The sequence below is a fragment of the Callithrix jacchus genome, chromosome 6 (assembly GCF_049354715.1).
Source record: "Callithrix jacchus isolate 240 chromosome 6, calJac240_pri, whole genome shotgun sequence".
Classification (NCBI taxonomy): domain Eukaryota; kingdom Metazoa; phylum Chordata; class Mammalia; order Primates; family Cebidae; genus Callithrix; species Callithrix jacchus.
Genome location: NC_133507.1, coordinates 4,862,989 through 4,889,774, shown reverse-complemented (window position 1 = coordinate 4,889,774; position 26,786 = coordinate 4,862,989). Strand labels below are relative to the sequence as shown.

The following is a 26,786-nucleotide window of genomic DNA, read 5'->3' as shown; positions in this document are numbered from 1 at the left end:
AGTGTTGCATTTGATATCTCTGTACTTCTCAGGGGCTGTGGCCTGGAGAGACCTGCCATGTGCTGCCGCAACAGATGGTTGATTCTTCCAAGCAACAGAGTCCCCATGGAGTCATGGAGTCAGTGTGCCCTGGCATCCATGGTGCACCCCGTGCTAGCAGGTGGCTCAGGACCGTAAGCATTCTTCTGCCTCTTGTGCTGAGTGTGGGTATCTTTCTGATTTCCAGGGCAGGCATTGCCCAGCCTGTGGTGTCACATGTCCTATGTCTTCAAATGTACTTGGATCGATGATGAGTCCTACAAAAAAAAAAAAAAAAAAAACATTCCTTGGAAAAGCTGAACAAAATGAGTGAAAACTCATACCGTCGCTCTCATCGGAACTGAGGTCCAGCACATTGCCTTCCCCGGGGACTGTAGGAGTGGGGGACACCTTTCACTGATTCACATAGGTTCCACCACCCAGGGCTTCCACAGACCAACGTCTCCCATCACACGCTCGTTAGGAACATTCTGTTTTTTGTGAGGTACATGGGTGGGAGAGTTTTGGGGTTAATGTCTGCTGTGTAATGGTGTGGCTGTGGTGCAGGCGGACAGAAATACCACAGGCTTAGGGGAGTGTCCTCCTGGTCCTGGCTTGGTGAGCTTCCTGGCAGGGAGACCTGGACCTCGTGGTGGGATCTGCGTGCAGAGGACTGGGTACTTACTTTCTTTCCAAGACAGCATAAGGCCCAGACCTCAGGCAGAACTTTGAACTGATTTTTGGTTAGCTGAAGCCAAGGGAGTGCCAGGGGTGATGGGGCACAGTGTGTAGCGTAGGGTGTTGCGGCAGGTAGCCAGGGCCTCTTTGGCCCACCACCTAGCATCCTGTCATGGAGGCCTTCCGGTGGATTTCTTCATTCCCTGAGCCGTGAGAAGCCCGTGGGGCCGGATGGAAGCCTGGACTGGAAGGTCCCTCAGAGAGGCGGTAGGGGGCTTACGTGCACATGTGTGTTATCAGCAGTCTTGGCCTGTCGTTTAGTGGTGATGGGCTTTCCATTGATTTCTGTAGTGGAGGACATGGTGGCCAGCGGAGGTTGTAGAAGGCAGATCCCCAAGAATATGAGGGCCGGGCTTATCACCGTGGCCCTACATCTCCTGAGATCTTTCTGACACAGTCGTGGGCCTCAGTGTTGTGCACACCTTCCTGGAAATGGTGTCTTGGCCACTGTTGCTGGGTGGCCTCACCTGCTGCAGTGCATGTGAGCAAATCCCTGCTCTGAATCCTTTTTCCTGCTTGGAAAGTAGCTCTCGTCCCAAAGGTGTCCATAAGGAATGAGCCCTGGTCCTGGCCTTGGCCCAGTACTCTCCCTTGTGTAGCAGTCACACATGGGGCTATCCGTGGGGGACTGTGTGCATTCCAGGCAACACCTGTGCCTTTCCTGCAGCCTGCCATAGGGGGTTCCTGGACTTGGGATGCCCCTGCACCTCCCGTGTTGGTGATGTTCCAGTGTCGCATTCCGCCCCTCCCTTAGGCTGATGAAGCCTTTCAGCTCCCTTAAACAGTTTGAAGTCACAGCACATCCAGAACAGCCATATCGTATTGAGGGGCCCATAGCTGCATTAGGAATGTTGCAAAGGGTTGATGGTTCTACAGATCACAATTCATTAGTAGCCATTTACATGTATACCAGGTGATGGTGCAGTCAAGTTGGGTGCGTGATGGGGTGTTGTCTCAGAGTTTGGTGCAGAGAAGCCCTGTAGGTGTGACCAGTACAGGGACCCTGGAAGGGAGTGTGTCCTGTCAGTCTGGTCCTTGGGGGCAGGGACATTATGTTGGAAAGCAGCCATTCCTTTGGGTGTCCTGAACATGCTGTGTGGGCATGTGGACTGAATGGAAGGGAGGAAGCCAATGTCTTGAGGTCCTTTGGCCAGGTTGGGAATATTTCTTCTGGCCTCATGCCATTTTTCAGACCTATGGGTTGACCATTGTATAGGTGCCCCCAGGGCTGGTTGTGGTTGGTTTTCTTCCAGTTGAGCCTCAACTGGGAATGCTGCCAGTGATGGGGTCTGGTCCCATTATCAGATGACCTGAAAGGAGGTGCATGTGTTCAGAGCAATGGTGGTAGTGTTAGGTGCATGACCTCAGACCTATGTCCTCATGGCCCCGAAGTCAAGAGTTCACATTTAACTGTTTGAAGTCCTTGGTGTTGCACCTTTGGGTTGTAGGAGGACCTCAGGCCTGGAGGCTGTAGACTCTGATCACCTGCTGTGGGGCTGGGAAACACATGTGCATGAGGGACACAAACACACACATACTGTCACACACACAAACACGTGTGCACAGCCATAGGCAGAGAGACATAGCAACAGGCTTCCTAGGTGTCAAGACTTCCTAAGTGTCTAGAAAGTGACACGGGTAAGGTACGGTCATAAAGATGGAGGTCCATTATGGAGGCCAAGGAGAAGCAGGCATGTGAGATGTCCTGTGGAAAGAATGGCGTTAAAGCAGTGAGTGAAGCTAGGCCCATTTCTCAATCATGCACTTCATTTCTTTACACTTCTCAGGGGCAGTTATCATGGGACATCCCACATATCCTGGCAAGGAATGTGGTCCATTCTTCTGAGCCGCAAAGGCCCCCAGAGTCCTGGAGTCATTATGGCCTGGCATCCATGGTACACCCCTGCTGGTGGATGGCTCAAGATGGTAAGGATTCCTCTGCCCCATGTGCTGAGTGGGGGTGTCTTAGGGATTTCTAAGACCTAGAAGGAGTGGTTTCTCAGCAGGGCTCTGATGGCATGGTGAGTTCCACTCCTAAAGTGAACAGTCTGTGCCCATTTCTTAGTGGCCCAGCTCTGGGTTCCACCGGGTACCGAAGGTCTTTAAGGTCTTCGGCTTACCTACTGCCCAGGCTGTGGTGTCAGATGTCCTGCCTCTTCAAATGTGCTTGGATCGATGATGAGTCCAACAAAAAAACATTCCTTGGAAAGCTGAACAAAATGAGTGAAAACTCATACCGTCGCTCTCATCGGATCTGAGGTCCAGCACATTGCCTCCCCTGGGGACTGTAGGAGTGAGGGACAAGGAGAAGCAGGCATACAAGTTGACCCTTGGGAAAGACTGATACTGGTGGGACCAGTGGATCTGAGCTTGTTCCTCAAGTGTACATTTGATATCTTTGCACTTCTCTGGGGCAGTTGCCTTGAGAGGACCACCATGTGCTGCCGCAGCAGATGGTCAATTCTTCCAGGCAGCGGAGTTCCCATGGAGTCGTGGATTCAGTGTGGCCTGGCATCGATGGTGCACCACGTGCTAGCAGGTGGGTCAGGACGGTAAGGATTCCTTTGCCCCTAGTGCTGAGTGAGCGTATCTTTTTGGATTTCCAAGGCAGGCATTGCTCAGCCTGTAGTGTCAAATGTCCTGTGTTTTCAAATGTGCTTGGATTGATGAGTCCTACAAAAAAACATTCCTTGGAAAAGCTGAACAAAATGAGTGAAAACTCATACCGTCGCTCTCATCAGAACTGAGGTCCAGCACATTGCCTTCCCTGGGGCCTGTGGGTGGGAGGGACAACTTCACAGATTCCCATAGGTTCTACCACCCAGGGCTTCCACAGACCAACGTCTCCCATCACATGCTTATTAGGAACATTCCCTTTGAGTGAGGTACATAGGTGGGAGAGTCCTGGGAGGAATGGCTGCTCTGTAATGGTGTGGCGGCCATGGTCGCAGATGGAAATACTGCTGTCCTAGGGGAATGTGCTCCAGGTCTTTGCTTAGTGAGCTCCCAGGAAGGGATACTGAGACTTTGTGGTGGGCATCTGTCTGCAGCGGGACTGGGTCCTTCTTTTCTATCCAGGAGAGTATAAGGCTCAGGCCTCAGACAGACCTTGGTACTGATTTTTGATGAGCTGAGGACAAGGGAGTGCCAGGGGTGGCTGGGGATAGGGCGTAGCATAGGCTGTCACGGCAGATAGCCAGAGCCCCTTTGGCCCTCCACACAGCCCCCCTGGTGAGGATTTCTTCCTTCCCTGAGCCATGAGATGTCCCTGGTGCTGTGTTGGAAGCCTGGACCAGAAGGTACCCCAGAAAATAGGCGGTAGAGGGTTTACGGGGTCATGCGTGCCATCAGCAGTCTTAGGCTTTTGTCAGGTAGTGATGGGTTTCCTATTAATTTCTCTAGTCTAGGACAAGTTGGCCAGTGGGGGTCTTAGAAGGCAGGTCCCAGAGAATACAAGGGTCAGCCTTGTGCCCCAGGCCCTGGGTGTCTTGTGGTCTTTCTGACAGTATAGTGGCCTCCACCATTGTATACAGCTTCCTGGGAATGGTCTCTTGGCCTGCCCTTACTGGGCAGCCCTACCTGCTGCAGTGCAATGTGAGGAAATACTGCTCTAGATCCACTTTTCTTCTTGGAAAGTAGCTTCCACCCTAAAGGCGCCCAGAGGGAATGGGCCCTGGTCCTGGGGTCTCCTCCCATGGACATCAGTCACACAAGGGGCTATCCATGGAGATCTGTGTGCATTCCAGGCAACACGTGTGCCATTCCAGCCTCCTGCCATAGAGAGTTCCTTGACTTGGGATGCCCGTGCACCTCCTGTGTTAGTGATGTTCCACTGTTGCATTCTGCCACTCCCTAAGGCTGAGAAACGTTTCAGCTCCCTTAAACAGTTTTAAGTCACCGCACATCCGGGACAGAGACATACCGTGTCGAGGGTCCCACAGCTGCATTAGGAATGTTGGAAAGGACAGGTGGCTCTCCAGGTCGCAGTTGATGAGTAGCCGTGTGCATGCAGACCGGGTGATTGAGTTGAGTCGCAGGAGCTGTGGTGTATGGTGGGTGGTGGTGCGTGATGGGGTGTTGCCTCAGTTTGGTGCAGAGAAGCCTCGTGTGTGTGACCAGTGCAAGGACAGTGGAAGGCAGTGTGTCCTGTCAGCCTGGTCCTTGGGGCGGGGGCATCCTGTCGGAAAGTACTCATTCCCTTTTTGTGTCCTGAAAGTGCAGTGCTTGTATGTGGGGTGCGTGAAGGGGAGGAAGCCTGTGTCTTGACGTCCCTTGGCTAGGTTGGGAAGATTGCCTCTGGCCTGATGCCGTTTTTCAGACCTAGGGTTGACCATTGCAAAGGCACCCTCCAGGGCTGATTGTGGTTGGTTTTCTGCCAGGTGAGCCTCAGCTGGGAGTGCTGCCAGTGATGGAGTCTGGTCAGATGCCGCATAAGGAGGAGCTCAGACCAGGGTGGTAGCTGTCAGGGGAGTGACCTAAGGCCTATGTCCTTCTGGCCCCAAAGTCAAAGTGCATGTCCTACTGATTGAAGGCCTTGGCCGTCCACCTTGGAGTTGCCAGGGGGCTTCAGTTTGGGAGGCTGCAGTGTATAATCACCTGTTATCGTGGTGGGAAACACATGTGCATGAGGGAGAGGAACACACTCACACTATTCCACACACAAACAGGTGTGCACTGCCATAGGCAAATAGACACAGCAGGAAGCCTCCTGTGTGTCGACACTTCCTAGGTCTGTAGAAAGTGACATGGGTCAGGTATACTCATAAAGATGGAGGTCCCTCATGGAGGCCAAGTAGAAGCAGGCATGTGGGTCGCCTTGTGGAAAGAATGGCCTTGAAATGTCCAGTGATCTGGGCTCATTTCTCAAGTAGACATTTGATTTCTTTATACTGCTCAGGGCCAGTTTCCATGGGACCTCCACCATACCCTGGCAAGGAAGATGGTCACTTCTTCTGGGACACAAAGGCCCCCGGAGTCCTAGAGTCCGGATGGCCTGGATCCATGGTGCACCCCTGCTGGTGGATGGCTCAGGACGGTAAGGATTCCTGTACCCCTGTGCTATGTAGGGGTGTCTTTGGGGTTTCAAGACCTGCAAGGAGTGGTTTCTCAGCAGACCACTGAAGGCATGGCGACTTCCACTCGTAAAGTGAATGGTTTGTGCCCATTGCTCAGTGGCATGGCTCTAGGTTCTGTAGGGTGCTGAAGGTCTTTAAGGTCTTCAGCTCGCCCACTGCCCAGCCTGTTGCATCAAACATCCTGCTTCTTTGCAAGTGCTTGGATTGATGATGAGTCCCCTAAAAAAAACATTCCTTGGAAAAGCTGAACAAAATGAGTGAAACTCATACCGTCCCTCTCATTGGAATTGAGGTCCAGCACATTGCCTCCCCTGGGGACTGTAGGAGTGAGGGACAAGGAGAAGCAGGTGTACGAGTTGCCCTTTGGGGAAGACTGATATTGATGTGTCCAGTGGACTTGGGTTCATTCCTCAAGGGTGCATTTTCTATTTTTGCACTTCTCAGGGGCAGTCTCTTGAGAGTCCTTCTGTGTGCTGGCCCAATAGATGGTCAGTTCTTCCAAGCAACAGAGTCCCCATGGAGTCGTGGAGTCATCGTGGCCTGGCATCCATGGTGCATCTCATGCTGGCATGTGGCTCAAGACAGTAAGCATTCTTCTCCCCTTGAGCTGAGTGAGGACATGTTTCAGATTTCCAAGGCAGGCATTGCCCAGCCTGTGGTGTCAAACATCCTGTGTCTTCAGATGTGCTCGGATCGATGATGAGTCCTACAAAAAAAACATTCCTTGGAAAAGCTGAACAAAATGAGTGAAAACTCATACCGTCGCTCTCATCGGAACTGAGGTCCAGCACATTGAATGGAATTGAAGTGGTGATCAGTGGACCTGGGGCTGTTTCTCAAATTTAATTAGATTTCTTTACACTTCTCAGGAGCAGTTAATCATGAAAGCTCCACCACTTGGTGGGAAGAAAGGTGGTCTATTCTTCTGCCAAACGGAGGCTGCAATGAGTCCTTGATTTGGCGTGCCATGGCATCTGCAGTGGACTCCGTGCTGGTGGGTGGCTCAGGACGGTAAGCATTTCTCTGCCCTGTGTGCAGAGGTGTCTTTTAAATTTGTGAGACCCACAAAGAGCTGTTTGTTGTCAGGTCACTAATGGCATGGCGAGTTCCACTCCCTGAGTCAATGGTGTGTGCCCATTGCTCAGTGGCATAGCCATGGGTTCCCCAGGGTGCCGAAGGTCTTTAAGGTCATTAGCTCGCCCACTGCCCAGCCTGCAGTGTCTGACATTCTCCACCTTCAAGTGTGCTTGGATTGATGATGAGTCTCCCCAAAAAAACATTCCTTGGAAAAGCTGAACAAAATGAGTGAAAACTCATACTGTCGCTCTCATGAGGTCCAGCACATTGTCTCCCCTGGGGACTGTAGGAACGAGGGACAATTTCCACTGGTTCCCAGAGGTTCCACCACCCAGAGCATCCTCTGATGAAAGTCTCGTATAACAGGCACACTGGGAACATTCCCGTTTTGCGAGGTTCATGGGTAGGAGAGTCATGTGGGGAACCGCTGCTTTGTGATGTCCTGGCGGCTATCGAAGAAGGCGAAAGGCCCCAGAAGGGAGACCCTGACCTCATGATGGGCATTTCTGTGCAGTGGACTGGGTCTTTGTTTTCATTGCAAAGACAGCACAAGGCCTAGGCCTCAGGCAGACCTTGGTCTGGATTTTCAGTTATCTGAGGAGAGGGGAGTGCCAAGGTGATGGGGAATAATGGAGAGCAGTTGGTGTCATGGTGGACAGCCAAAACGTCTTGGGCGGTCCCCACAGTCAAATCCCAGCAGGAATGTTTTCAGTTCCTGAGCCATGAGTTGCCCATGGTGTGCTGACTGAGCCTCAGCAGGATGGTACCCCAGAGAAAAGGTGGTGGAGGGCTCACCTGGACATGCATGTCCTCAGTAGTCTTGGGCTGCCATCTGGTCGTCATGGGCTTTCCGTGGATTTCTCTTGTAGATGACACGTCAGTCAGTACGGTTTCAAGGGCAGATCCAGGGAGCATGAATGTCAGGCTCTGGCCTGTGGCCCTGGGTCACTTCTGGTCTTCTCAGCAGAGTAGTGGGCTCTACCATTGTGCACCCCTTCCTGGAAATGGTCTCTTGGTCCACCATTGCCGGGTGGCGCCATATGCTGTAGCTCATGTGAGCAAATAACTGCTTTGGATCTTCCTTCCAGCTTTGAAGGCTTTCAGAGGAATGTGTTCTGGCCCTGGCCCAGAACTCTCCCGTGGGTTTCAGTCACAGTTGGAGCTGTCCATGGAGGTCTGTGTGCATTCCGGGCACTGTGTATTTAATTCCAGGTGACTTCCATTGAGAGTCCCTTGACTCGAGATTACTCCACTCCTCTGCTTCTTGGTGATATTCTGGTGTTGATTCAGCTACTCGCTAGGTGTGATGAACTGTTTTAGCTCGCTTAGCCTCACGACAAGTGCAGCCAAGGAGGGCCATGCCATGTTGAAGGGAATGTGGATGGCTTAGGAAAATTCAAAAGGACTGGTGGTTCTGTGGCTCACAGGTCCCTCAGTAGGCACATACGTGTAGACCTGCTGGTGGTTGTCACACGGTGTTGACCTGCACTTGTTGCGGAAAATGGTACTGCATCCAAGGTGGCTGCATGATGTGATGATGCCTCAGAGGCTGGTACAAGGAAGGCCTTTGAGTGTGAGCCCTGCAAGGATGATGGAAGGCAGTGTGCCCTGTCTGCCTGGTCCTTGGGCATCAGGTAGAGATGTCCTGTGGGAAAAGCAGGCATTCCCTTCGGGTGTCCACAGGGCACGGTGCAGGCACATGGACTGAATGGAGGAGAGGAAGCTTGTGTCTTGAAGTCGTTTGCCTCGGTTGGGCCGACCACCTCTGGCCTTGATGCTGAGTTTGTCAGACAGATGTACTGGCCATTGGGAAGGTGCCTCTGGTGGTGGTTGTCGTTGGTTTTGTGCTGGGTGCGCTTTACGTAGGGGTTCTGACAGACAGTGTCTGGTCTCGACATCAGATGCCCCTTGAGAAGGAGCTTGTGCTCATGCTAGGGGTGGTGGCTGTTATACAAGGGACCTCGAGCCTGTGTTTGCGTGGCCCCAGTGTCAGAGTTTACATCCTACTGATTGAAGGCCTTGGTCTTGAATTGTCAGGTTGGTGGGGGCTCAGGCCCGGAGGCCACAGACTCTGACTGCAAATTGCCATGTTGGGGAAGCCATGTGTTTGGGAAACACATGTGCGTGAGGGAGACACACACACACACAAACACACACACACACACGCACACAGTGGTGCAAATAGCCACAGGCAAATATACATAGCAATGGGTATGTGCAGTCATTTTATCCACACGCAGTTCCAACGTGTGTGCAGAGTGCCACTAGAAAGGTGCATTCATGGAGATGGAAGTCACTCATGGAGCCCAGCAGAAGCAAGGTGTGTAAGTTGTCAAAAGAGTGGCACTGAAGTGGTAACCAGTGGACCCAGGCATTTTTTTCAAGCATGCATTTGATTTCTTTACACTTCTCAGGGGTAGTTGCCATGGGAGGCCCACCACCAGCTGGAAGGAAGATGGTCGATTCCTGTGAGCCACAAACACTCTGCAGAGTCCTGGAGTCGGTGTGGCCTGGCTTCCATGGGGATCTTGTGCTGGTGGATGGCTCAGGCCGGTAGCACTCCTGTTCCCCTCATGGTGAGTGATGCAGTCTTTTGGATTTCTGAGACCCAGAATGAGCCGTTTCTCACGAGGCCACTAGTGGATGGCGAGGTCCACTCCTAGAGTGGATGGTGTGCCTTTGCTCCGTGGCATGACTCTGGGTTCTGCAAGGTGCTGAAGGGCTTCAAGGTCATCGGCTCGCCCACTGCCCAGCCTGTGGTGTCAAACATCCTGCCTCTTCAGATGTGCTTGGATCGATGATGAGTCCCCCAAAAAAACATTCCTTGGAAAAGCTGAACAAAATGAGTGAGAACTCATACCGTCGTCCTCATCGGAACTGAGGTCCAGCACATTGCCGGGGACCATTCAAGTGAGGGACAGCTTCCACTAGTCTCCATAGGTTGAACCACCCAGGGTTTCCACAGGCGAACGTCTCCCATCACACACACATTAGGAACGTTCCCTTTGTGTGGGGTACACAGGAGAGTCATGGAGGGACTGGCTGCTCTGGGAATGCATGGCGGCTGTGGACGCAGACAGAAATACCGCAGGCCTAGAGGAGTATGTCACAGACCTGAACCTGGTGAGCTCCTAGGAAGGGAGACCTCGACCTCATGTCAGACTTTCTTGCACAGTGGACCAGTTCCCTTTTCCCCTGCTAAGGAGAACATGAGAGCCCAGCCTTAGGCAGACCTTGGTCTTAATTTTCAGTTAGCTGAGGACAGGGAGGTGCCACGGGTGATGGGGGAGAGCTCAGAGCAACGGGTGTTACAGAGGATGGCCAGAGCCTCCTCAGCCCTCCCTCAAGTGTTGGTCAGAGGGTGCCCTGCAGCAGGGATTTCTTTGCCTCCCCAGCCTTCCAAGATGCCCACGGTGTGGTGGTGGAGGCCTGGATATGACGTATCCTTTGGGATTTCAGAGAATAGGTGGTAGGGAGTTCACATGGACAGGCTTGCCATCAGTGGTCTTTGGCTGTCATTCCGTGGTGCTGGGCTTTCCATGTATGTCTCTGGTGGGTGACTGGTCAGACAGCAGAGGTCTTCAAGGGCAGTTCAAAGGATCATGAGGGTTGGGCTGTTGTCCGTGGCCCTGGGTCACTCCAGTTCTTCCTGGCAGAGTAATGGGCTCCACAGTTGTGCACATCTTCCAAGAAATGGTCTCCTGGCCTGCCATTGCCAGGCGGCCCCACTTGCCACAGCTTGTGTGACCAAGTCCTGCTCTGGATCCTTTTTCTCACTTGGAAAGCAGCTTCCATCCTAAAGGCGTCCAGAGGGAATGTGCCATGGCCCAGGCCCAGGACCCCACTGTGGGCTCTAGTCAACCATGGGGCTATCCAGGGAGGTCTGTGTGCATTCCAGGCAATTTGTGTGCCATCCCAGGGGTATTGCCATGGAAAGTCTCTTGCCTTGGGATACCTCCATGCCTTTGAATCCTGGTCGTGTTCCAGTGTTGGATTCTGCTACGTCCTGTGCATGATGAAACATGTTAGCTCCCTTAGCCAGTTTGAATTCACAGTGCAGCCAGAACAGCTGTGCCTCTTTCAAGGGCACATGGATGAGTTAGGAGAGCTGGAAATGATTAGTGTTTTTACAGCTCGCAGCTCACTTAGCAGCTGCATGCATGTAGACCTGATGGTGTTGGTACAGTGTTAGGGTGGGTAGTAGTGCAGTGACATTGGCTGCATGATGGGTCATTGCTTCTGAGGTTGGTTCAGGCATGCCCTGTGGGTGTGTCCAATATAAGAACAATGACAGGCAGTGTGTCCTGTCAACCTGGTCCTTGGCGCGTCAGGTCGGGATGTCCTGCTAGAAAAGCAGACATTTCCTCGGCTGTGCTGAGGGCTCACTGCAGGCACATGGACTGAGTGAAGTGGAGGAAGCGTGTGTCTTGAGGTCCTTTTGCTAGGTTGCAAGGCCCGCCACTGACCTTGATGCCGAGTTGCAGACAGATGTGCTGGACTTTGCGAAGGTGCTCTCTGGAGCTGGTTGTGGTTGGTTTTCTGCGAGGTGCACCTCACTTAAGAGGGCAGCCAGAAACAGTGTCTTGTCATGACATCAGATGTCCCATGAGGAGCAGGAAGAGCATGTGCTCCCGCCAGAGGTGGTGGCTGTTAGGTGAGGGACCTCTGACCTGTTTCCACATGGCCCTGAGGTGAAATTTCACATCCAAGTGATTGAAGGCTGGGGTCTTGAGCCATCGATTTGCTGGGGGCATGAGGTCTGGAAGGTGCAGATTATAATCGTCTATTGCAGTGTTAGGACACACATGTGCATCAGGGAGATGCACGCACACATTCAGACTCACGCTCTAGACACACATATTCAGACTCACACTCCACACACACATACACACACACACATTCAGACTCACACTCCACACACACACACACTCTCAAACCCACTCTCTCTCACACACAGGCACAGGCAATGACGGGTTCATATATGTGGCAGTGTGCACGTGCGGTGGTTCTGGCCACACGTGCTTTTAGATGTCTGCAGAGTGCCACAAGTAAGGGATACTCATGGAGGTAGAGGTCAGTCATGGAGGCCAAGGAGAAGGGGCATGTGAGTTGTCTTGTGGGAAAGCATAGCATTGAAGTGACCAGTGAACCTGAACCTGTTTCTCGAGCATGCATTTGATTTTTTCGCACTTCTCAGGGCCAGTTGCCGTGGGAGGCCCACCTCCTGCTGACAAGGAAGATGATCGATTCTTCGGTCAGCTTAGGCCCCACAGAGTCCTTGATTCGGCGTGGCCTGGCATGTATGGTGCACCCCGTGCTGGCAGGTGACTCAGGACGGTAAGCATTCCTCTGCCTCACGTGCTGAGTGAGGGTGGTTTTCTGAGTTCCATGACCGGCAAGGAACAGTTTTTCAGCAGGCCATTAATGGCCTGGTGGTTCCACTCCTGCAGTGAATGGAGCTGGTTGCTCAGTGGCGTCGCTGTGGCTTCCTCAGGGTGCCGAAGGTTTTTCATGTCATCAGCACATCCACTGCCCAGCCTGTGGTGTCAGACGTCCTGACTCTTGGAATGTGCTTGGATCGACAATGAGTCCCCAGTAAAAACATTCCTTGGAAAAGCTGAATAAAATGAGTGAAAACTCGTAGCGTCGTTTTCATTGGAACTGAGGTTCAGCACATTGAAAACTGGTGATCGGTGGACCTGGGCCCATTTCTCAAGTGTGCGTTTGATTTCTTTACATTTCTTAGGAGCAGTTTTCATGAGAGGTCCACCGCTTACTGGCAAGGAAGATGGATGATTCTTCTGATCAATGGAGGCCACGTTGAATCCTTGATTCGGCATAGCCTGGCATTTTCAGTGCACCCTGTGCTGATGGGTGGCTCAGGACGGTAAGCATTTCTCTGCCCTGCGTGCAGAGGTGTCTTTCAAATTTCTAGAACCCAGAAAGAGCTGTTTGCCAGTAGGCCACTAATGCCATGGCGAGTTCCACTCCCTGAGTCGATGGTCTGTGCCCATTGCTCGGTGGTGTGACGCCAGGTTCCACAGGGTGCTGAAAGTCTTTAAGGTCATCGGCTTACCCACCGCCCAGCCTGTGGTGCCATTCTGCCTCTTCATAGTGTGCTTGGATCGATGATGACTGCCCCTCAAAAAAACATTCCTTGGAAAAGCTGAACAAAATGAGTGAAAACTCATACTGTCACTGTCATCGGAACTGAGGTCCAGCACATTGCCTCCCGCAGGGACAACTTCACTGATTCCCATAGGTTCTCCCCAACTAGGGCATCCACAGGCCAAAGTTGTAGGAACATTTCCTCCGTGTGAGGTACATGAGTGGGAGAGTCGTGGGGGCATCGGCCACTGTGTGATGGCATGGTGGCCATGGAAGCAGACAGAAATATCACAAGTCTAGGGGCCTGAGTTTGGTGAGCAAAAGGAAGGGAGACCTGGACCTCACAGCAGGTGTCTCCACACAGAGGACCGGGTGTCAGTTTTGCTACCAAGGAGAGCACGAAGCCCAGGCCTCAGGCAGAACATGGTCTAGATTTTTGGTTAGCTGAGTGCAAGAGAGTGGCATGGGTGATAGAGGAGAGAGCAGAGCAATGGGGGCCGTGGCAGACAGCCAGCGTCTCTTCAGCCCTCCCCTAGCGTTGGTCACAGGGGCTCCCCGGCTCAGATTTCTTTGCCTCCTGAGCCATGATGTCTATGTGTGGTGTGGAGGCCTGGGTGGGATGGTATTCCAGAGAAAAGATGCTGGAGGGCTCTGGTGGAAACAAGTGTCATCAGCTGCAGTGGGCTTTCATTTGGTTTGGATTTCTCTGGTGGACGACAGGTCAGCCAGGGTGGGTCTCTGAGGACATGTCTCTGTGTGTGGATGGTGTCCATAGTCCTGGGTCACTTCTGGTCTTTCCAGGGTGGTGGGCTCCACCGTGGTGCACATCTTCCTGGACATGGTCTCTTGGCCTGCATCACTGGGCAGCTCCGCCTGCTGCAGCTCTGGTGTGCAATGCTGCTCTCTGTCATCCCCATTCTCCAACCCAAAGGTATCCAGAGTGATTGGCCCTGGTCCAGGAGTCTCCTGTGGGCTCCAGTCCTGCATGGGACTATCCATTTCCATGTGCATTCTGGGCAGTGCATTTGAATCTCGGGGTGTGGCCATGGAGAGTCCCTTGACTTGGCACGACTCCACACCTCTGCGTGTTGATGGTGTTGCAGTGTTGGACTCCACTAGTCCGAGGCACAGCAAAGCATTTCAGCTCCCTTAGCTGGCTTGAAGTTGCAGCGCTGGTGGGAGTTGGACTCCACTAGTCCGAGGCACAGCAAAGCATTTCAGCTCCCTTAGCTGGCTTGAAGTTGCAGCGCAGGTGGGAGTTGGACTCCACTAGTCCGAGGCACAGCAAAGCATTTCAGCTCCCTTAGCTGGCTTGAAGTTGCAGCGCAGGTGGGAGTTGGACTCCACTAGTCCGAGGCACAGCAAAGCATTTCAGCTCCCTTAGCTGGCTTGAAGTTGCAGCGCAGGTGGGAGTTGGACTCCACTAGTCCGAGGCACAGCAAAGCATTTCAGCTCCCTTAGCTGGCTTGAAGTTGCAGCGCAGGTGGGAGTTGGACTCCACTAGTCCGAGGCACAGCAAAGCATTTCAGCTCCCTTAGCTGGCTTGAAGTTGCAGCGCAGGTGGGAGTTGGACTCCACTAGTCCGAGGCACAGCAAAGCATTTCAGCTCCCTTAGCTGGCTTGAAGTTGCAGCGCAGGTGGGAGTTGGACTCCACTAGTCCGAGGCACAGCAAAGCATTTCAGCTCCCTTAGCTGGCTTGAAGTTGCAGTGCAGGTGGGAGTTGGACTCCACTAGTCCGAGGCACAGCAAAGCATTTCAGCTCCCTTAGCTGGCTTGAAGTTGCAGTGCAGGTGGGAGTTGGACTCCACTAGTCCGAGGCACAGCAAAGCATTTCAGCTCCCTTAGCTGGCTTGAAGTCGCAGCGCAGGTGGGACAGCCACGCCACTGTGAAAAGCGCATGGTTGGCAAGGGAAACTGGAAAGGATTGGTGGTTGTACATCTTGCAGCTCACTTAGTCACTGCCTGCATGTGTGTTGACTTGCTGGCATTAGGGTGGGTGGTAGTGCACTCAGTTTGGCTGTGTGATGGGACGTTGTCTGCAAGGTCAGTGCAGGGAAACTGTGGATGTGTCCAGTGCAAGGATGATGACAGCCTGTGTGTCCTGTCGTGGTGGTTCAGGCGAAGATGTCCTTGTGGAAAGGCAGCTGTTTTCTTTGGGTGTCCAGAGGGCACAATGAGGGCACAAGGATTGAGTGGAAGGAAGCATGGGTCTTAAGGTCCTTTCCCTAGGTTGGGAAGACCACCTCTGGCCTTGTGTTTCAGAGTGACGTGCTGGCTCTGCAAAGGTGCCCTCCAGCTTTGGTGGTGGTTGGTTTTCCTTCAGGTGCACCTCACCTCATTAGGTGCCAGAGATAGTGTCTGGTCACAACATCATATGCCCCGTGAGAAAGAGCATGTGCTTGTGCCAGAGGTGGTGGTTGTAATACGAGGTCATTGGACCTCTTTTCCCATGGCCCCAAGGTCAAAGTTCACATCCTATTGATTGAAGGTGGGAGCCTTGAGCCTTTGATTTTTGTGGGTTGATTCATGTCTGGAGGCTGCAGACTATGATGGGACAAACGTGTGCATAAGGGGGACACACACCCACACAGAGACTCTCACTTGTATACAGCCACAGGCAAATAGATGCAGCAACAGGTGTGTGCAGTCGTTCAGTCACATGCACTTACAGGTGTCCACAGAGTGACATGTGCAAGGTATATTCATGGAGATGGAAGTCAGTCATGGAGTCCAAGGAGAAGCAGGTGTACGAATTGCCCCTTGGGAAAGAATGACATTGATGTGACCAATGGACTTGGGCTCATTCCTCAAGCATGCATTTGATATCCTTACACTTTTTCAGGGGCAGTTGCCTCGAGAGGCCTGCTGCTTGATGGCATGACACGTGATCGATTCTTCTGTGGAGTCAGTGTGGCCTGGCATCCATGGTGAACCTTGTGCTGGCAGGTGGCTCAGGACGGTAAGCATTCCTCTGCCCCTTGTGATGAGTGAGGATATCTTTTGGGTTTCCATGACACTAGTGAGCTGTTTCTCAGGAGACCACTGATGGTATGGTAGTTCCACTCCTAAAGTGAACAGTCTGTGACCATTACTCAGTGGCATAGCTATGGTTTCGCAGGGTGCCAAAGGTCAGTAAGGTCATCGGCTCACCCACTGCCCTGCCTGTTTGTCAAATGTCCTGCCTCTTCAAATGTGCTTGGATCGATGATGAGTCCTCCAAAAAAAACATTCCTTGGAAAAGCTGAACAAAATGAGTGAAAACTCATACCGTCGCTCTCATCGGAACTGAGGTCCAGCACATTGAAGAGAATTAAGTGCTGATCATTGGACCTGGGCCCATTTCTGAGGCACATATTTGATTTCTTTACACTTCTCAGGAGCAGTTGTCGTGACAGGTCCATTGCTTGCTGGCAAGGAAGATGATCGATTCTTCTCACCAACAGAGGCTGCATTGAGTTCTTGATTCGGTGTGGCCTGACATCTACAGTGCACCCCGTGCTGGTGGGTGGCTCAGGATGGTAAGCGTTTCTCTGCCCTGCGTTCAGAGGTGTCTTTCAAATTTCTGAGACCTGCAAAGAGCTGTATCTCAGCAGGCCACTAATGCCATGGCAAGTTCCACTTCCTGAGTTAATGGTCCGTGCCCATTGCTCAGTGGCACGACTGTGGGTTCCACAGGGTGCCAAAGGTCTTTAAGGTTATTGGCTTACACACTGCCAGCCTGTGATGTTCAACATCCTGCCTTTTGAAATGTGCTTGGATCGATGATGAGTCCTCCACAAAAAACATTCCTTGGAAAAGCTGAACAAAATGAGTGAGAACTCATACCGTCGCTCTCATCGGAACTGAGGTCCAGCACATTGCCTCCTGCAGGGACTGTAAGAGTGAGGGACAGTTTCCACTAGTCCCCAGAGTTCCACCACCCAGGGCGTTTACAGCTCCAAGTCTCCCATCATAGACATTAGGAACATTCTCTCTGTGGAACATAGACTGATGGGAAAGTTGTGGGGATGACCGGCTACTTCGTGGTGTCTTGGTGGCCGTGGAAATAGGCAGAGATGTCTCGACCTAGGGCAGTGTATGGCTGACCTTGGCTTGGTGGACTCCCAGGAAGGGAGTCCCAAACCTCACGGTGGGCATCTGCGCACAGGACCGCGTTCCGATTCCCCTACTGCGGAGAGCACGAGGCCCAGGCTTCAGGCAGACCTTGGTCATCATTTTCCATTTGCTGATGACAGGGGAGTTCCAAGGTGATGGTGGAGAGTGCAGAGCAATGGATGTTGGTGCAGACAGTTAAATCCTCTGTAGCCCTCCTTCCGGGGTTGGTCACAGGTGCCCCCTGGCATAGACTTTTTCACATCCCTAGTCATGAGATGTCCATGTTACAGTGGCCAAGTCCTGGGCAGGACAGTACCCCAGAGAAAAGGCAGTAGAGGGTTCCTGTGGACAGGCATGTCATCAGTGGTCTCAGGCTACCATTTGGCGGTGATGGGCTTTCCACGGATTTCTCTGGTGGACCACAGGTCAGCCATGGTGGGTCTTTGAGGGCTTGTCTCTGAGCAAGTGAGTGTTGTGGTAGTGTCCATAGCCCTGGATCACTTCTGGTCTTCCAAGCAGAGTAGTGGGCTCCACTGTTGTACACATCTTCCTGGAAATGGTCTCCTGGCCCACATTTTCCGGCAGCCCCACCTGCTGCAATTCATGTGAGCATATACTGCTCTGGTTCCTCTTTGCCACTTGGAAATCAATTTCCATTCCAAAGGCATCCAGAGGAAATGTGGTCTGGTGCTAGCCCTGGCCCAGGACTCTAGTGGGCTGCAGTCATGCTTGGGGCCATCCACGGAGGTCGGCATGTGTTCCGGGCAGCACGTGTGCAGTCCCAGGGGCATTGGCCACAGAGTCTCTCTGACTTGGGATGCCTCCATGCCTCTGCATGTTGGTAGTGTTCCAGTGTTGGATTCTGCTACACTGTAGGCATGATGAAGCATTTCAGTTCCCTTAACTGTTTTGATGTCTCAGGGTAGCCAGGACAGGCATGCCACTTTTAAGGGCACATGGTTGACTTAGGAGAGCTGGAAAGGATTGGTGGTTCTATGGCTTGTAACTCACGTAGGAGACACGTGCATGTAGACCCAGTGGTGTTGAGGCAGTGTTGACTTGTAGGCATTGTGGTGGGTGGCAGTGCAGTGTGGTTGGCTGTGTGAGGGGATGTCACCTCAGAGGTCAGTGCAGAGAAGTGCTGTAGATGTGTCCACCGCAAGACTGATGACAGGCGATGTGTCCTGTCAACCTGGTTCTTGGGTGTCGGGTGGGGGGTCAGGCAGAAACCTCCCATTGGAGAAGCAGCCAGTCTCTTTGGGTGTCCTGAGGGCACAGCTTGGGCACATGAACTGAGTGGAGGGGAGAAAGCCCGTGTTTTGAGGTGGTTTGCCTGGTTAGGAAGACCACTGCTGGCCTTGATGTCAAGTTTCAGACCAATGTGCTGGAGTTTGCTAAGGCAACCCTACCCAGCAGTGGTCGTGACTCGTTTTCCACTATGTGCACCTCACCTGAGATGGTGACCAGAGAGTGTCTGGTCACGACAGTGCATGGCCCATGAAGAGGAGTGTGTGCTCATCCCAGGGGTGGTGGCTGATAGAGAAGGAACCTCCGGCCTGTGTTTGCATGGCCTCGAGGTCAAAGTTTACATCCTGCTGATTAAAGGCCTGGGCCTTGAGCCTCTGGGTTGTGGGGGCGTTCAGCTCTGGAGGCTGCAGACTATGACTGCCCCTGTGGTGGTGGTAAACACATATGCATGAGGGAGAGATACATACACAGACAACACTTCCTCTCACTCACACAGATACAAACACAGGCATGCACAGCCACAGGCAGATAGATTCGGCAGTGAGTGCATTCTGTCACTTCGGTCACAGATGCTTCCACAGAGTGACACAGGTCGGGTATATTCATGGTGATGGAGATTAATGAAAAGCAAGCCTGCGAGTTGTTCTGTGAGAAAGAATGACATTGGAGTGGTGACCAGTGGACCTGGGCTCGTTTCTCAAGCATTAATTTGGTTTCTTTACACTTCTCAGGGGCACTTGCCATGGGGGCCTGCAGTCTGCTGGCAAGGAAGATAGTCGATTTTTCCAAGCAATGCAGGCCCCATGGAGTCCTGGATTTGGTGTGACCTAGCAGCCACAGTGCACCCCGTGCTGGTGGACAGCTCAATACGGTAAGCATTCCTCTGCCCCTCATGATGAGTTAGAGTGTCTTTTGGGTTTCTGAGACTCACAAGGAGCAGTTCCTCAGCAGGCCATTAAGGGCATGGTCGAGGTCTTTAAGGTTATCGGCTCACCCACCGCCCAGCCTGTGGTGTTAAACGTCCTGCCTCTTTGAATGTGCTCGGATCGATGATGAGTCCTATAAAAAAACATTCCTTGGAAAAGCTGAACAAAATGAGTGAAAGCTCATACCGTCGCTCTCATCGGAACTGAGGTCCAGCACATTGCCTCCCCCCGGAACTGTAGGAGTGGGGGACAGCTTCCACTGATTCACATAGGTTCCACCACCCAGAGTGTCCAGTGGTGACCAGTGTACCTGGGCCCCTTTCTGATGCATCTGTTTGATTTCTTTACACTTCTCAGGACACATTGTCATGAGAAGTCCACCGCTTGCTGGCAAGGAAGTTGGGCAATTCTTCTGACCAACAGAGGCCATGTTGAGTCCTTGATTCCATGTGTCCTGACATCTACAGTGCCCCCCATGCTGGTGTGTGGCTCAGGATGGTAATGATTCCTTTTCCCCCATGTGCTAAGTGGGGTGTCTTTGTGATTTCCATGACCTGCAAGGAACTGTTTCTCAAATGGCATGGCAAGCTCCACTCCTAAAGTGAACGATCTGTGCCCATTGCTCGGTGGCATAGCTCTGGGTCCCACAGGGTGCCGAAGGTCTTTAAAGTCATCGGCTTGCCCACTGCCCAGCCTGTGGTGTCAAACGTTCTGTCTCTTTAAATGTGCTTGGATCGATGATGAGTCCTATAAAAAAACATTCCTTGGAAAAGCTGAACAAAATGAGTGAAAACTCATACCGTCGCTCTCATCGGAACTGAGGTCCAGCACATTGCCTCCCCCGGGGAATGTAGGAGGGAGGGACAGCTTCACTGATTCCCATAGGTTCTGCCACCCAGGGTGTCCAGTGGTGACCAGTGGGCCTGAGTATGTTTCCTCAAGAATGCATTTGATTTATTTACACTTGTCAGGAGCAGTTGCTGTGGAAGGCCCTGTCTACTGGCAAGGAAGATGGTTAATTCTTCCAAGCAATGAAGGCCCCACCGAGTCCTGGTTTTGGTGTGGCCTGGCCTCCATGGTGCACCCCATGCTGGTGGACAACTCAATATGGTAAGCATTCCTCTGACCCTCATCATGAGTGCTGGGTGTCTTTTGGATTTTTGAGACCCACAAGGAGCAGTTCCTAAGCAGGCCATTAAGGGCACGGCCGAGGTCTTTAAGGTCATGGGCTTGCCCACTGCCCAGCCTGTCGCCTGTCGTGCCATATGCCCTGCCTCTTCCAATGTGCTTGGATCAATGATGAGTCCTCCCAAAAAAACATTCCTTGGAAAAGCTGAACAAAATGAGTGAAAACTCATACCGTCGCTCTCATCGGAACTGAGGTCCAGCACATTGAAGAGAATTAAGTGCTGATCATTGGACCTGGGCCCATTTCTCAGGCGCATATTTGATTTCTTTACACTTCTCAGGAGCAGTTGTCGTGACAGGTCCATTGCTTGCTGGCAAGGAAGATGGGCAGTTCTTCTGACCAACAGAGGCCGCGTTGAGTTCTTGATGCGGCATGGCCTGACATCTGCAGTGCACCCCATGATGGCAGCTGGCTCAGGACGGTAAGCATCTCTCTTCCCTGCATGCAGAGGTTTCTTTCAGATTTCTGAGTCCCACAAAGAGCTGTTTGTCAGGAGGCCACTAATGGCATGGTGAGTTCCACTCCTAAAGTGAACAGTCTGTGCCCATTTCTTAGTGGCCCAGCTCTGGGTTCTACCAGGTACCGAAGGTCTTTAAGGTCTTCGGCTCACCTACTGCCCAGCCTGCAGTGTAAAATGTCCTGCCTCTTTGAATGTGCTTGGATCAATGATGAGTCCCCCATAAAAACATTCCTTGGAAAAGCTGAACAAAATGAGTGAAAACTCATACCGTCGCTCTCATCGGAACTGAGGTCCAGCACAACCCACTCCTTCCCAGGTTGGTCACAGGCCCCGCTGCCACCCTGGCAGTTATTTCTTTACCCCTGAGCTGTGAGATGCTCATGGTGTGGTAGCAGAGGCCTGGGCAGGAAGGTATTCCAGAGAAACGGCAATAGAGGGCTCACATGGACATGCATGTCATCAGTGGTCTGGGGCTGTCATTTGGCAGTGATGGGCTTTCCATGGATTTTTCTGGCAGATGACAGCTCAGCTAGCAGGGGTCATTGAGGGCAGACCACAGTGAGTGCGAGGGTCAGGCTGACACCCACAGACCTTGGTCTGGAGGCTGCAGACTATAACCACCCACTGTGGTGTTGTGACACACACACACACACACACAGTCTTACACAGCCATGGGCAGATAACACGCAGCAATGGGGACGTACGTACCAGCCACACATGCTTCAGAGTGGCATAGTCAGGTACATTCATGGAGATGGAGATAAGCCTGGAGGCCCAGGAGAAGCAGGCATGTGAGTTGCTCCATAGGAAAGAGTGGTATTGAAGTGGTGACCAGTGAACCTGGACTTATTTCTTCAGCGTGCATTTGATTTCTTTACACTTCTCAGGGGCAGTTGCTGTGGGAGGCACAGCACCTGTTGGAAAGAAGATGGTCAATTCCTCCAAACAACAAAGGCCACGTGGAGTCCTGGTTTCAGTGAGGCCTGGCTTCCACAGTGGTCCTGGTGCTGGTGGGTGGCCCGGATGGTAAGCATTCCTTCACCCCTCTTGCTGAGTCAGGGTGTCTGTGGGATTTTTAAGACCCACAGGGAGCTGTTTCTCAGTAGCCCACTAATGGCATGGCAGATTTCTGGCCTAGAGAGGATGGTCTGTGCCGATTGCTCAGTGGTACAGCTCTGGGTTTTGCAGGGTACCAAAGGTCTTTGAGGTCATCAGCTCACCCACTGCCCAGCCTGCGGTGTCAAATGTCCTACGTCTTCAAATGTGCTTGGATCGATGATGAGTCCTACAAAAAAACATTCCTTGGAAAAGCTGAACAAAATGAGTGAAAGCTCATACTGGCACTCTCGTCGGAACTGAGGTCCAGCACGTTGCCCACTTTGGCTTATTGTGGTTCGTGCATCACTTTTCCACCTCACATTAGACTTCACTACCCAGGCATTGGCATTCAATTCTTGTGGACATTTTGACCGTAGTAAAATTCTTTATCGTAAAGTATTTGTGAATCATACTTTGGCAGCCCATTACTTTTTCTAGTCTTATTCTTCTTGGTATGACGTTGGTTTCACCCTTAATGTTAGGTTTTGTTTTCTTGTGCAATTGGTTTTTAGCCAGGTTCCGGTCACCAGTCACAGCCTTTCACCAACGTTTATTTTTTTCATGTTGAGGAAGTACAGATTTCATGAATGTTTTTGCTTTTGTTCCAGTCTTGGGCTGACTGGCTTGTCATCTCTATCTTATCCTGAACTGAGTAGTTGTACACGTTTTCGGCTTTCAGCATCCAGGCCACCAAGTCTTTGGTGTGAACATTGCACATGTTGAAACCATGGTGTTGACTGGGATGCTCTATGTATGTCCATGCTCTTTAGTGGCATGATGCACTCCCAGGGTACCCAGAATCCACATGTGCAACTCTGTATAAGTGTTTCTGTGTACACGAACATGTGAAGCCATAGACAGGCAGTTTTCATATGTACCACGGAGGTCTGGATGACATGGCCCTCCTGACCTGTGTACCTTTCTATCTTTCTGAAGCACGCTCACTTCATCTGCGCCTCCCTGGTTGCATTGGCTTGGAAGGAAGGCCCTTGTTCAAGAAGGATGGTCTTCATCTTGTGTAATCTTTGGAGATGCCATGGGCCCCCTGGATATATGGTCTGGGCTCCTTCAGAGCCTTTTGGATTTCTCCTGAATGTAAGTCATTTCTTCTGAAAACATTCTGATTTTCCTCACTTGCAGGGACAAAGACTGTGTGGATTGATGGTGACTAACATATATACATTTTTTTGGAAAGGTGAACAAAATGAGTGAAAACTCAGTACCATCGTCGTCATCAACCTGAGGTCCGGCGTGCTTCTCCATCAGGGGTTTCATTTAGCAGGACAAGATCTGTTTGTTGTCATGGGCTGCACCAAGGCTTAGGATGTAGTTGTCTTTCAGCGAAGCTGAGTAGCTGGGTGTTTTGTACTGCCCTGGATGAGTGTTTGTTGAAGGACTTCCCCATGAGAAGGTGGGGTAGCATCCTGCCAGTGTGCAGGAGAAGGTGGACTTACAGCTGCCACAGGAAGGCAGTATCCAGTTGCCCACCACTGCATGGCTGGGTCTATCCTTGATTCATACCTCATCATCCCCAGAGAAAGACAGTTTCTTCCGCATGAGGAGACAGCACAATACCATTCCTGGGCACTTTTTCAGCTCTCTTTAACTTGCGGCTGGGGACATCGGACTTACTGTAGTGTTTGGGTGGCATCAAGGGCTGGCCATCTTGAAGCTGGTGGCAATCCTGATTTGCTCTCTGGAGAGGAGGCTAGGGAAGCTCTCCACAGTGAACCTGTATATCTGTAGGAGGAATTCCAAATTCCATGGCCCCAGAAGGGTACTGGCTATGGGAAAGGGAGAGGTCTGTACATGCCTTTCCTGGCCATCATTCCATGTGGGTCGTGGCGCTTGACTGTGAGCCTCTTTTGGACATTGTAGGGTGCCCATGGTCCATTTCGTGATCTTCTTAGGATGGTTTGCTTGGGAAGCCTGATGTCATTTGCCTTTGACAGACACCTTGATGCAGTTGGGGTTTATAAGAGTAGGTCACTCCCCATGTCGTGGTGACTTCTGCTTTGAAATGCGAACAGGGAAGGCGTCTTTGCTTATATAACTCAGTGTCTCCTGATATTAGTGTTTTTTCAAATTCCTCCTAGTTTTTTCACAGCAGTGTTCTTTGGGAAATAGTAGTTGGGTGGTAGGACAGGGCTACCGTCTGTAAGCCAATGCTGGATAGGTTTTGGACGCTGATGTTATGTTCACAGGCAAGTGCTGTAAGATCTGGTTTTCTTAGCTGCAGCACCTCAGAAGTCTTGTAGGATTCAGAATGCCTGTTTCTCTTCTGGGTCCCTGGGCTGCCCCTGTATACTGCACGTGGAGGTTGATTTGTGATTTTTACATGTTTCTGGATGGGAAGAGTATGAAGGACCCCAGGGGTGAAAATGCTTCAAGGCCAAAGGAAAGCTGCCTTTTGCATAGGAAGCGGTTACCTCTTGTGCCTGGATCGATGATGAGCCCTCCAAAAAACATTCCTTGGAAAAGCTGAACAAAATGAGTGAAAACTCATACCGTCGCTCTCATCGGAACTGAGGTCCAGCACATTGCCTCCCCTGGGGACTGTGGGAGTGAGGGACAAGGTGAAGAAAGAGGTGTATGAGTTGCCCCTTGGGAAAGACTGACATTGACGTGACCAGTGGACCGGGGCTAGTTCCTCAAACGTGCATGTGTTATCTCTGCACTTCTCAGGGGCAGTTGCCTTGAGAGGCCCGCCACGTGCTGCCACAACAGATGGTCAATTCTTCTGAGCAACAGAGTCCCCATGGAGTTGGGGAGTCAGTGTGGCCTGGTATCCATGGTGCACCTCATGCTGGCAGGTGGCTCAGGACGGTAAGCCTTCCTCTGCCCTTGTGCTAAGTGAGGGCATCTTTCACATTTCCAAGACAGGCACTGCCCAGCCTGTGGTCAAACGTCCTGCCTCTTCAAATGTGCCTGGATCGATGATGAGTCCTCCAAAAAAACATTCCTTGGAAAAGCTGAACAAAATGAGTGAGAACTCATACCGTCGCTCTCATCGGAACTGAGGTCCAGCACATTGCCTCTCCTGGGGACTGTAGGAGTGAGGGACATCGCCTCCCCCAGGAACTATAGGAGTGAGGGACATCTTCCACCTTGTCCAGTGGTGACCAGTTGACTTGGGCCATTTCTCATGCATGCCTTTGATTTCTTTACACTTCTCAGAAGCAGCCGTCATGAGAGCTCTGCTGCTTGCTGGCAAGGAAGATGGGCAATTCTTCTGACCAACAGAGCCTGCGTTGGGTCCTTGATTCAGTGTGTCCTGACATCTGCAGTGCGCTCTGTGCTGGTGGGTGGCTGAGGACGGTAAGCATTTCTCTGCCCTACATGCAAAAGTGTCTTTCAAATTTCTGAGACCCACTGTCCTCATTAAAGTATCTCCATGGCCTTTATCTTCTCTGATGACCACGAGAAGGGCTTTCGAGTCAGAGGTGTGGCAGTAGTTGGTGTTGAGAGTGTTCTTCACGCTTAGTGCTCTCCAGTTTGATGGTACCTTCAAAATTCATGCCTGCCTCATCCTTCATGTCTGGGCATACCCATGCACATGTGCAGAAAGAGGGGTGGCCCATGGGAGGTAGATACAGAACAGCAGGACAAATGACATGACCCTTGCCACCTATGCACCTGACTGCCTTTCTCAAGCACACCTATGTTACTCCTACACTTCTCAGGTGGCGTTGTTATGGGAGGAAGGGCAGTGACCACAAGGGATGATCTTGATCTTGGGAGATCCCTGGTGATGGCGAGTGTGTAGTAGCATTGTCTCCTTCAAGCTAGTGGATACCTTGGGATGGAAAGTGTTCAAATGCCCCAATGTTCCATTTTTGCTGGTATGAGGACTCTGCATGGATCAATGATGACTTCCATACACGGATTCTTTGGTAAACTAAACAAAATCAGTGAAACCACTATACTGTCATCCTCTTCAAACTGAGGCCCAGCACACTGCTTCAACAGGGGCTGGAGACTGAGGTCCATCTCCCACTGATTGATGTGGGTTGAATCAACAGGTCTGTCCAGGCTTAGGATGGGGTTCTCTTTTGGTAAGGGAAAGCCCCAGGGGAGTAGGGTTCCTATGCTCAGGAGATCCCTTGTGTGACCCCTTCTTTCTGTGAAGATTGTGTGTGGATCGATGCTGACTTCCATATATCCATTCCTTGGAAAGCTGAACAAAATGAGTGAAAACTCTATACTGTCATTCTAGTCGAACTGAGATCCAGCACATTACTCCAGCAGGGGCTAGACAGAGAGGGCCAGCATCTCTTTGTTGATATGGGTTGCACCAGAGGGTTCATCAGGTTTAGAATGGGGTCGCTTTGGGCAAATGGAAGTCACAGGGAAGTGGGAGCTCCCGTGCACAGGAAATTCCTTGTTTGAAGGACTTCTGTCTCCCAGGGTGCAAAAACTCACCCATGTCTGAAAAACTCGGTGAATAGCAGGTTTTATGGGGAGAGTTTGTGGCTAGCCCACCCCTGGAGACCAAGTTTGTCCTTGAGTCTAAGCTCTGGATTCCCGGAGGAAGACAGATTCTTGGGTTGTGGGGCGAGCACAAGGCTACACCATTCTCATTGGTTAGCTCATTTTGTCCTTGGAGGAGAACATTGTACTTCCAGGCACCCAGCACAGCCTCTTTGCCTGCACACCCGTGTCGTATCCCATATGTTATGAGGATGTGTGTATTCCATGGCTAGGCAGGCTTCTGCTCCAAGCTGGGGCTGTCAGGCAATGAGGCTATGGGTGA

The 26,786-nt window shown here is 51.8% G+C and overlaps 1 protein-coding gene, 19 non-coding genes and 2 pseudogenes across 69 annotated transcripts in view; all 22 read left to right on the top strand.

The window, feature by feature from the left end:
* The first annotated feature begins 280 nt into the window (after nucleotides 1-280).
* On the top strand, nucleotides 281-388 carry LOC118155098 (small nucleolar RNA SNORD116; annotated as a pseudogene).
* Nucleotides 389-2,925: 2,537 nt separating this feature from the next.
* LOC118155070 (small nucleolar RNA SNORD116) lies at nucleotides 2,926-3,019 on the top strand. Its single transcript, XR_004745300.1, has one exon. It is a non-coding gene; the product is annotated as a small nucleolar RNA SNORD116 (small nucleolar RNA).
* Nucleotides 3,020-3,416: 397 nt separating this feature from the next.
* On the top strand, nucleotides 3,417-3,508 carry LOC118155100 (small nucleolar RNA SNORD116). Its single transcript, XR_004745326.1, has one exon. It is a non-coding gene; the product is annotated as a small nucleolar RNA SNORD116 (small nucleolar RNA).
* A 2,524-nt stretch (nucleotides 3,509-6,032) lies between these two features.
* On the top strand, nucleotides 6,033-6,127 carry LOC118155101 (small nucleolar RNA SNORD116). Its single transcript, XR_004745327.1, has one exon. It is a non-coding gene; the product is annotated as a small nucleolar RNA SNORD116 (small nucleolar RNA).
* A 147-nt stretch (nucleotides 6,128-6,274) lies between these two features.
* Nucleotides 6,275-26,786, top strand: part of LOC100894745 (uncharacterized) — a 54,876-nt gene continuing 34,364 nt past the window's right edge. For 28 of the 50 annotated variants that reach the window (XM_078375787.1, XM_078375803.1, XM_078375786.1 and 25 more), the window contains exons 1-15: nucleotides 6,275-6,415; nucleotides 6,701-6,842; nucleotides 9,323-9,484; nucleotides 12,106-12,245; nucleotides 12,655-12,795; nucleotides 15,860-15,976; nucleotides 16,395-16,535; nucleotides 19,092-19,231; nucleotides 19,644-19,767; nucleotides 20,258-20,396; nucleotides 20,756-20,896; nucleotides 21,823-21,961; nucleotides 22,970-23,128; nucleotides 24,719-24,859; nucleotides 25,211-25,351. In XM_078375787.1, coding sequence (XP_078231913.1) covers nucleotides 19,734-19,767; nucleotides 20,258-20,396; nucleotides 20,756-20,896; nucleotides 21,823-21,961; nucleotides 22,970-23,128; nucleotides 24,719-24,733 — 627 coding nt within the window. In that variant the 5' untranslated portion in view covers nucleotides 6,275-6,415; nucleotides 6,701-6,842; nucleotides 9,323-9,484; ... (4 more) ...; nucleotides 19,092-19,231; nucleotides 19,644-19,733 and the 3' untranslated portion in view covers nucleotides 24,734-24,859; nucleotides 25,211-25,351. Of the gene's footprint in view, nucleotides 6,416-6,700; nucleotides 6,843-9,322; nucleotides 9,485-12,105; nucleotides 12,246-12,654; nucleotides 12,796-15,859; nucleotides 15,977-16,394; nucleotides 16,536-19,091; nucleotides 19,232-19,643; nucleotides 19,785-20,257; nucleotides 20,397-20,755; nucleotides 20,897-21,822; nucleotides 21,962-22,969; nucleotides 23,129-24,718; nucleotides 24,860-25,210; nucleotides 25,352-26,786 lie in introns of those variants that run through there. The other 22 variants (XM_078375812.1, XM_078375826.1, XM_078375814.1 and 19 more) reach the window with 2 other exon arrangements.
* LOC118155083 (small nucleolar RNA SNORD116) lies at nucleotides 6,522-6,617 on the top strand. Its single transcript, XR_004745313.1, has one exon. It is a non-coding gene; the product is annotated as a small nucleolar RNA SNORD116 (small nucleolar RNA).
* LOC118155106 (small nucleolar RNA SNORD116) lies at nucleotides 7,081-7,169 on the top strand. The gene has a single exon (XR_004745331.1). It is a non-coding gene; the product is annotated as a small nucleolar RNA SNORD116 (small nucleolar RNA).
* On the top strand, nucleotides 9,700-9,794 carry LOC118155071 (small nucleolar RNA SNORD116). The gene has a single exon (XR_004745301.2). It is a non-coding gene; the product is annotated as a small nucleolar RNA SNORD116 (small nucleolar RNA).
* On the top strand, nucleotides 12,484-12,578 carry LOC118155105 (small nucleolar RNA SNORD116). The gene has a single exon (XR_004745330.1). It is a non-coding gene; the product is annotated as a small nucleolar RNA SNORD116 (small nucleolar RNA).
* Nucleotides 13,031-13,127, top strand: LOC118155091 (small nucleolar RNA SNORD116; annotated as a pseudogene).
* LOC118155084 (small nucleolar RNA SNORD116) lies at nucleotides 16,216-16,311 on the top strand. The gene has a single exon (XR_004745314.1). It is a non-coding gene; the product is annotated as a small nucleolar RNA SNORD116 (small nucleolar RNA).
* LOC118155089 (small nucleolar RNA SNORD116) lies at nucleotides 16,773-16,868 on the top strand. The gene has a single exon (XR_004745319.1). It is a non-coding gene; the product is annotated as a small nucleolar RNA SNORD116 (small nucleolar RNA).
* LOC118155090 (small nucleolar RNA SNORD116) lies at nucleotides 19,404-19,498 on the top strand. The gene has a single exon (XR_004745320.1). It is a non-coding gene; the product is annotated as a small nucleolar RNA SNORD116 (small nucleolar RNA).
* On the top strand, nucleotides 20,018-20,112 carry LOC118155081 (small nucleolar RNA SNORD116). The gene has a single exon (XR_004745311.1). It is a non-coding gene; the product is annotated as a small nucleolar RNA SNORD116 (small nucleolar RNA).
* LOC118155088 (small nucleolar RNA SNORD116) lies at nucleotides 20,577-20,672 on the top strand. The gene has a single exon (XR_004745318.1). It is a non-coding gene; the product is annotated as a small nucleolar RNA SNORD116 (small nucleolar RNA).
* On the top strand, nucleotides 21,135-21,229 carry LOC118155085 (small nucleolar RNA SNORD116). The gene has a single exon (XR_004745315.1). It is a non-coding gene; the product is annotated as a small nucleolar RNA SNORD116 (small nucleolar RNA).
* LOC118155096 (small nucleolar RNA SNORD116) lies at nucleotides 22,205-22,299 on the top strand. Its single transcript, XR_004745323.1, has one exon. It is a non-coding gene; the product is annotated as a small nucleolar RNA SNORD116 (small nucleolar RNA).
* LOC118155104 (small nucleolar RNA SNORD116) lies at nucleotides 23,189-23,281 on the top strand. The gene has a single exon (XR_004745329.1). It is a non-coding gene; the product is annotated as a small nucleolar RNA SNORD116 (small nucleolar RNA).
* Nucleotides 24,474-24,567, top strand: LOC118155087 (small nucleolar RNA SNORD116). Its single transcript, XR_004745317.1, has one exon. It is a non-coding gene; the product is annotated as a small nucleolar RNA SNORD116 (small nucleolar RNA).
* LOC118155079 (small nucleolar RNA SNORD116) lies at nucleotides 24,964-25,058 on the top strand. Its single transcript, XR_004745309.1, has one exon. It is a non-coding gene; the product is annotated as a small nucleolar RNA SNORD116 (small nucleolar RNA).
* Nucleotides 25,893-25,984, top strand: LOC118155107 (small nucleolar RNA SNORD116). The gene has a single exon (XR_004745332.1). It is a non-coding gene; the product is annotated as a small nucleolar RNA SNORD116 (small nucleolar RNA).
* Nucleotides 26,172-26,263, top strand: LOC118155059 (small nucleolar RNA SNORD116). The gene has a single exon (XR_004745289.1). It is a non-coding gene; the product is annotated as a small nucleolar RNA SNORD116 (small nucleolar RNA).